This window comes from Rhagoletis pomonella, unplaced genomic scaffold (genome assembly GCF_013731165.1).
Source record: "Rhagoletis pomonella isolate Grant_MI unplaced genomic scaffold, Rhpom_1.0 Rhpom_scaffold_00004, whole genome shotgun sequence".
NCBI classification, from domain to species: domain Eukaryota; kingdom Metazoa; phylum Arthropoda; class Insecta; order Diptera; family Tephritidae; genus Rhagoletis; species Rhagoletis pomonella.
The window spans coordinates 24,862,533-24,871,061 of record NW_023458558.1 but is presented as its reverse complement, the minus strand read 5'-3'; the positions used below and the strand labels follow the sequence as shown (position 1 = coordinate 24,871,061).

Here is an 8,529-nt window from a genome sequence, read left to right as displayed (position 1 = left end):
CCCCCCTGCAAAAACCTCTGCCTGGAATGTACTGCAGTGATCCGGCAGCTTAATGGGCTGATGACGAACATTAAGTTCTGAGCAGTACACTTCCGCTCCTATTCCATCATTAATTTTTGAACCGTCTGTGAAGAACTTAAATGTCTTCCGGCTAGGCTTCATGCCTCTACGCCATCCGTTTTCTTCGATAGTAACCCGAAACCCGCTATCCCAATTATAGCAAGGTACTATTTAGTCTGTTGTGCCTACATGCCTTTTGGCTATTGAGCTATGGCCAGTGTTTCTTTGTTTGAACTGCCCTGTTGAAATCAGTCTCCCCGCGGACTTAGCCTCAAGGCTCTTTACCACAAGGTCGAAAGGTGATATATTGAGATTTTTTCTTTTTTGTAGTGCAGCCGTAGGAGTTGTTTTCACAGGGCCAGTAGTACACAATAGAGAGACGCTGAATACCATCCATTGGCTTGAGATGAGTGCTCCTTTCTGCCGCTGTCTATCACACCAGGGCGCTACACAGTGTGGAAATTTACGGTAGTTTAAAGAATTTGAAATGGAGAGTTCAGGAAAAGTAATCTCGTTGAACAAAAAAACTACTTTGACCTTTAAAATGACCTTCAAAAGTAGAGTGTTTAACTTTTTTTCCTTTTTTGACCTGAAAACATTATGTAGTTAACTTTTGATAAAGCTTTAAGTATATTTTTGTTAATTTTGAGTCAATTAGTCCATTTTCACGGTTCTAAAGTTTCCTTCAGTGCAATGTTTAAAGCAATTTTTGGTAGACTTTTTTGCGCTTATTACGAATCCGTAAGAACAAAGTTTCCATATTTTGAGCAAAATGGCGTCAACATCTAAAAAAATCGCGTTTTTTTTCAATTAAGAAGCCCTCCACATTGCAGCTCCACAGCAGTTTACAGTCCAGTTTCTATAAATAAATCGATTTTCACTTCATTTCTTCATCGCGTAGAAGTTGTCTTAATGTGTTCAAATGCATTCGAAGTTAAAAAGTAATATAGCTTCTTGGCACCAAAACCACTGTTTCCCAGTGTAATATATATTTTATAAATGGTTCTTTTCTGGGTTGGGTGAGAAAATTCTTGTAGCATTTTCACGATACTAACTGCCAATGCCATCCAAAACATATGCAAATACAGACTTACTTACTTAATGCTGCTTTAATTTCCTCACGCTTGTAGCAACAACTGAATTTATTTCAATTGTTGTTTTTATTTTCACCTTTTTCATGGGATTGGTCAAGTCATGTTTTTGATGTTGTTTCGCCTAACTTCAAGCAATCGCAATTGAGAAAATATTTGTCTAGCAACAAACGAGATCAGCACTTTATTGTATTGTACAAATTCCACTCAGCTTAGTGAGAGATTCTGGGTACCATTTATGTTAGTAGTTGAATGTCGACATTTCCCTTATTTTCTGTTTTTTTTTTAGCTCATTACAGTACTAGACCTTATATAACATATATATTTATTTAGCAACGTCCGGATATTTATCCTCTTTAGAGAAGTGTTTCTTTCTCTTTTAAAGAATGGTACAACACAGATATTTGCATTTTAGTTTCTCATATTTCGAGCTACATTACATTCATAAACAATATAAAAAATTATTTTTAAGTTAATAAATTTTTGTTAATTAATTATTATATTAATATCATTTATTTCTTCAGCTTACAGATGCAGCTAAAGGAGGCATTCAAAGCTGCTGATAAACCATGGGGTGCAATTAAATCGAACTGAAATAAAAAATTCAACGAATTGATATAAATTAGTGATACATATTTATGTATATATTGAAGGATGTGCAAATATCACTAAATCAATAAAATAGTGTTCTCTGAGTGTCATAAATTTTAAAAAGTGTGTAACTAAATTGAAAGAAATTAGGTTTTGAAAAGTTTAGTGAGTGTTTTAAAAAGATAAAAGCAGAAATAAAAGTGATTTTTAGCGCTAATGTAACACCAATACCCCACGGTTTTTCTGTATGCATGTACGCACATACATACATACATACATACATACATACATATGAAGTAAAATCAGTACAGTCAACATACAGCCGGCAGCAGCAAAATGAATTGCCTCTGTCGACCATCGCGTATTATGTCCGTGCGGATAAATCTGCTGGACGAAACAGATTTTATACATGAAATAAAGGTAAGTAAGCAGTTTGATTACATAAAATAAGTCTAGAAAAAAGAAGTCTGATGAGGAGATGTGGTGATCTCCGAAATAGTGCTATAATTTCTACCGCTTAGAATTTGTTGCTTTTTTGAATTTTTCCTAATAAACAATCGTGGTACAAAGCTCAATATAAAAATATTAAAAATAAAATGTTAACAAGCCACAATAACATTGACAAATAAAATATTTTTACTGGAGAAATCCTTGCTGAAAAAAGAGAGTTCATCTAAAAATTTTTTTGTTAATTTTAGTTTCATTTAAGGCATATTAGAGCAAAAACCAAATTTAAATGATTTTTGTAGTTGGGTCATGCCACTGTGACTGGTGAATTATAACTATGTCGTCGAAACATATAAAACAGCGAAATAGATTTTTAACAATGCACGATAATTAATGTATTAAATTGCTTTAACAATAAAAGAGGTTTATATAATCTTCATAGAAATATTAAAAAATATTTAAAGTTGAGACTGGCGGGACATCTACTTGTGACTGCTGTAAAGTATTTATGCATGATATAAAAATTTCCATCGAAAAAAATACAAATTCTTTTTTTTTTTTTATGTTTTCCAACAGATTAATGAAATGTAGTCATTTAAAAAGGGGTAACTACTAAAATAGAGATAATTAGCGCATATTTAAATTTATGTCGTTTTCCTCTTTTACCTGGAATGACCCAGTTGCTTCTGTTCTGTAAAGTGTCAAAGAAAGTATTCTGTGTTATTTTTTTAAAATAGTATGCCATGTGAGTTATAAAAAATAAAGATAAAATCAATTAGAAAATACATACTTTTAGCAACTTTCTTTTATGTAATTTTTTTGCTTCCAGGAGCATCAATGCATCCTTTGGAAGACACAAAAATGAACATTTGTGCCCCTAAGTTAAGCGAACGTTCCATAAGAAGGTTTTCAATCGCTTCGTTGTTTGAGAAAAAAACCTTTCGCTTGAAAATATATTTTGGCAATGAACAATTTTTGTGAAAACTTAATTAACAGTATTCGACACTTTAGAGTCCAAAAAAGTTAAAAAATCGGCTGATCTAGTCATACTACGTATTCAGTATGCCTTGGTTTTATTAGATTTTATTGACTGCTTTCATTTTATATAGCGGTAAACTTCAAAAAAAAAGAAAAAAACAGCGTACATCATAATTTCTGCGGAAACAATGTAGTCAATTATTTACGTAACTTTTAATTAAAATAACGAAAAAAAATGAGAAAAGGCAAACAAATTATGCATCACAAATTGTGGGAGCGTAAAGTGTTAAAATAATTTGAAAAAAAATAAAAATAAAACCAAATAATAGACGACAGTCAAAAACATGGAATCAATAAATAAATATTCAAACAAATAAATTGGCGAACCGCAAAAACCAGCACATAGCCAACTAGTTACATGCAAATTAATCGGGATTTAGGTAGTAGCATTGGCTCACAAGTAGAAACATGTGCTTAGTTAATCACCAAATGAGCTCACAGAATTCGAATTTGAAATAAATGAAAATGCCAAAATCAAATTTGTACAAATTTACTGCCTACCTGGCCGGCGGGTTGAGCATGGTAGCTTGGCTGATTGGAGAGTGCGGTCATTCGCACACTCACACAATCAATGTTGTGTTGTGTTGCCCAACAAACCTTAAAATCTGTGATATAGTTTTAAGCGAATTATCGACATCCGTTTTTAAATTTACCACTTTCGGCGTAGGGCCATCCAAAACTTAAATAATTTTCATACCCGAACGGAAGAATCGATCGACTAGAAAAATTACAATATTTGCATATTTCTCAATACTTGAGTTTTATTATGCGTATGCTTACGAAAATTTATGATTTATCAGTTTGTAGTCAAGATTACTACCCAAAAACATGGAATTACCTATTGTCAATATTTCTGGCCAAGCTTCTCTTCCAATTTGTGGCTTGCGATCTTATATTATTACACAACTCCAGTTTTATGCCACCTCCGAAAGGCAAATGGTTTTTTTTATCGTTTTTCAGAATAACTATACATAAGGGATAAAGAAGAAGGTTAATTTAATATTTAGTATAGGGACAAGGTTAGGTTAGGAGGGCGTATGTGGAATATTATATACTTTTACTCGGATACAGAATTGTCCATTGTGAGTAGTGTCCTCTATAAGTGAGTGCCACCTAACTATAATCGAATTAGTAGCTTCAAATCATTATTCTACTGAACCAATTACTATCCCAAATGACGCCAAGGAGATCCAAGAGTTCAAAAAAGATAGAGAGATGGATAGAGATAATAAAGAGACAAAGAGAAATATAAACATTAAACTATACATAACAACTCTTTTCATATCACCTCAACTAACCTTCCCCCCACTTCAACTCATCTCACCTCATATCAACTCACCTTACGTAAACTCACTTTACTCCAAATTGCCTCAACTCACCTCTGCTCAAACTTATACAATAGGGGAATTCTCAAGTCGGTTGGTTTGCGTCCAATATTACCATATTGGGGTTTATACTTAGCATAAGGCGTATTTATGTAAATTCAACTTTTAGTCTACCCCAAATGCTTATTGGGTAGCTTGTAGCCAGCTTGTTGACTTACTATGTACTCGCATCGTATTTAAAGCTCATGTCGGCGAATTGCCTGCCGAAAATATGATTAAACTGCAATTTATTGCGTACACCCCATGCGGTCCCCCAGCCCGCTGCCACTTCGGAGTGCTGCCTGCTGGCAAAGTGACCCACCAAAAACGAAAAAAAAAACAATAATCTTTGAATTATGGTCACAAAATGTGTTTTGTGGACCACTGATTCGGTATGCATGCAATCATGTTTGAGCTTAAATATAATCAATGGTTTCAATGGCGTTTGATTGTGGTTTATGAAAATGAAGTATGTATTTTTGTTAGTATGTACTTTGTAAGCTCACATGCGAGGCAAACACTAAATGAGTCCCTACGTCTATGCCATTAAAAATGGCTTAAGTAAATACATATACTCATGTACATACATATATGTGTATGTACCTATGTGGCAACTGTTATGTAAGTAGTATTTTTTATTACGAAATTTGTACCTCTGTGTCGGCTCATTAATGTGTGAATTTGAAAATTCATCATCATTCAGTCGAATTCGTAAATTTAGCTAAGTCATGATTCCGCTTTCAATACCTGTTCACAGTTGGCTGTCGGTGATTGGCAAGCATAGTCACCTCAGAGCTGCCCTTTTACTCGAGGCTACTGTCGATTTGCTTAGTGCGCACAGCAGGAGTTAAATGTATTTTCGGCAAAACTCATAAATTTATCAGCTGAAAGGCAAATGTTGTGCGGCAAGTGACAGTTGTTAGGCTCCTGAAGCCTGCTACCCTGTGGCTGTATTCTGTTGGCTACTGGTAATTGCTGTTGACCTGGCATTGACACAAATAATCAGCACTCAGCAGCATTGCACTTTGATGGTGAAATATTATGTATTTCCGGCACATAACATAGCATTGTAAGTAATTTATTCGAAAACGGATAATTGACTCCAAGGGAAAGCTCGGATGAGAAAAAATTCCGGTCAAGAATAACCTATTTATTAAAACTTATATCTAAGGGTCGCAGTACAAATCTTAAATATGTATGTACATATATACCCTAGAAGGTAAGAATGGGTGCATCATAGAGTACAATACGTTTTTTCGTCTTCCACGAACTTTGAACAATCCCAATCTGACCTGTCAAATGTATGCCTGATTCTTATGCACAGCGCAACGCTTGTTCATTGTTGCTTGGTACTTTCCTCTTATCAAGCGCCATCAGCGCTGACAACTGATTCTTTTAAGGTTCCTGGAGCATCTTAAACTCAGCCAGACTGAGCGTCATTGTTATGAAATGAAGAAGTTCGGTTAGTTTAGGCTCTATGAAAACGGTACGCAGGGTAAACGTTACGACTTCTAGGGATATAACTGCCATGGGCCCTTGGAAATATTTTAAGATTCGATTTCCGCGCTGATCAGAAAAATCTGTCTTGGAAGTTAAATCAAAATAAATTTTCCTTTGAATAACTGCTTGACATTGAAAGCAATTTTCCATCTAACATTAGACTCCATGACCACTAAGAATAAATACAATTTCGCAAGGATTTACGAGTATTTTACAATTGAAACAGATTTCCAGACGTCCAGAATTGGGAACTTATTGTGGCGCGCCAGAAGTCATCATCTACTTAACCAGGCAGGATGTAATCCTGGATAATATCTCGAAGCCAGACAGCTCTCGGATAGTCTCTAACCCTGCCTTTGAGTGTTTGATACAAACTCCGGACCAAATTGTTACTAACCAAGTGGCTAGAGTCTGGTACCTCATTTGACGAGTATCTTTGCAAGATTTGATATAGTATCAAAAGGAAATGTTATTATCCTATTTTCTTTAATATATACATACATATAAATTATATATTTACTTTATAAGTATATTTAGCTACTTTCAGGTAAAGTTTTTCCGCAAATTAGATACAATTTGAAAATTTAATTTTCCATCCCTGATTGAATATCAGCTGCTGTAAGAGAGGTCAAGAAACAAACAGCTGATTGCTATTTATTTAATAAACATACCTCCGAGTCAAAATTAAATATATCCAGCAGGGTTGCATGAAAAAATTGTTTCAATTAGCACTCAATTTAGCACAAATCGGGCAATTAAGAATTGAAATTTTGTATCGTAAATCGGACTCAATTAGGTCTGCTGCATTAGCGGCCTGTCTGAACATACTTTAAGGTAGCAGATGATTTCCCCAACACTTGCTGAAACTCCTACAAAGCAGATAAACTTCAATTCTTTCGTAACATTTTGACAACGAACTGGAATCTGGTGATTTCGCAAACAAAAACATGAACCCACGTTGCCTTGAAATAAAAAAGCTCATACTTACCTACTAAACTTGTTGGTGAGAAAATAAGAATTGCACTTTATGAACAAATTTATGGTCAAGAGTTAATTACTGTTTGATTGGTTTTGGGTAGTGCCCAGTGCCCACACGCAATTGCACAACAAAGTTGCACCATGCATTACTGGGAGACACATTTCAGCTTTTATGATTTTTCACACTTTGTGACCCCAAAAATCTTAGTCATTTTAGTATGTAAAGCTGGCTATATACATATCTGCATCTGTGATAGATTAAATGCACATGTTGTTTTCAAAGAGCTGACATACATTCATACATATGTAGTACTAAAACGACGCTTTGGGCTTCTAAGAACGTGCATAATACTAAGCTGCCTCACCCAATATAAATAATACACAACGAGATTTATTCGAATGTAATGGAAAACTTGCGAAAATATTTCGTATGCAACACTTCTGTTTATCCTTTTTAATAAATTTTCTTTGAAGTTTCCCGAGGATCTCTCAAAAAATCTTTAGTATTTCAACAGTACCGCTTGTATTTAGGAAAAGTCGCTTCAACTTAATTGCCAGAGGACATAATTAGTTCAAAGTAGTCGTTGTAAGCTTTGAATTTTCTTCTTCTTATTATTATTTGACACTACAACCGTCGCACAGTGGGACGTTCCCATATAAGCTGCGACCAAAAGCAGTAATCGTACTACAAATTCGCTGAAATTTCGTTTATCCTCGATTCTGGACTGAAGAATGGAATGAAGAAATGTGGAAATTGGTAAAATTCGACGCACAGCCATGGCCATAGCTCTTTTCGGCCGCAATGCTAAATGTTATCCGATTGATAAAGTCCAGAGTATATGCTGGCTTTAACCAAATAAATCAGTAAATATTATCGCCCTCCAACTATAAAAAAATAATAAGAAAATAAGAAGAAGAAGCAGTTCCTATTTCTTCCTTTAAAAAATTACAAAAGAAAACATTTAAAATGCCTGCTTACTAAACTATGTATGTACGTGGCATATATTTGTACTGAAACTTTTAATTCTTCATTTTATAAACCAGCTAAGCAGGACTGCTGAATGCAGAAAGCTGAATGGAGAATTTGATGAATAGATTCGCGTGCCATAGATATCTACAACTTCTTCCATTTCCATTTTATATTACATATTGTTTATTTTATATAGTGTGCTTTTCCTTCAGACATGCAAAGAAGAATCAGTAATTTTGACTATAAAAGGAACAATGGAAACTCAAGTCGAAGTTTTTCGGAGTTGGAACTATTTAAAATATAGCATGCTTCTTAATATTTTCTTGTAATAAGAATAATTAAGTTCGCTTCCTTGGACCTTTAAAGTAAGCACTTTATATTCACAAAATTATGTAGAATTTCCAGTGAAACTGTCTTATGAATTTCGGTAGATGAATAATATTTCAAGCGATTTTTGACCACCTACATATATACTAAAAAACTGTTCATC

General features: G+C 34.3%; 1 protein-coding gene across 4 annotated transcripts in view; it reads left to right on the top strand.

Moving 5' to 3' along the window:
• The window catches only part of LOC118737315 (uncharacterized protein DDB_G0283357), a 289,535-nt gene that overhangs the window by 137,177 nt on the left and 143,829 nt on the right, over positions 1-8,529 (top strand). For all 4 annotated transcript variants that reach the window (XM_036467744.1, XM_036467745.1, XM_036467746.1 and 1 more), the window contains exon 4: positions 1,676-2,162. In XM_036467744.1, the coding sequence (XP_036323637.1) occupies positions 2,079-2,162 (84 nt within the window). In that variant the 5' untranslated portion in view covers positions 1,676-2,078. The remainder of the gene's footprint in view (positions 1-1,675; positions 2,163-8,529) is intronic.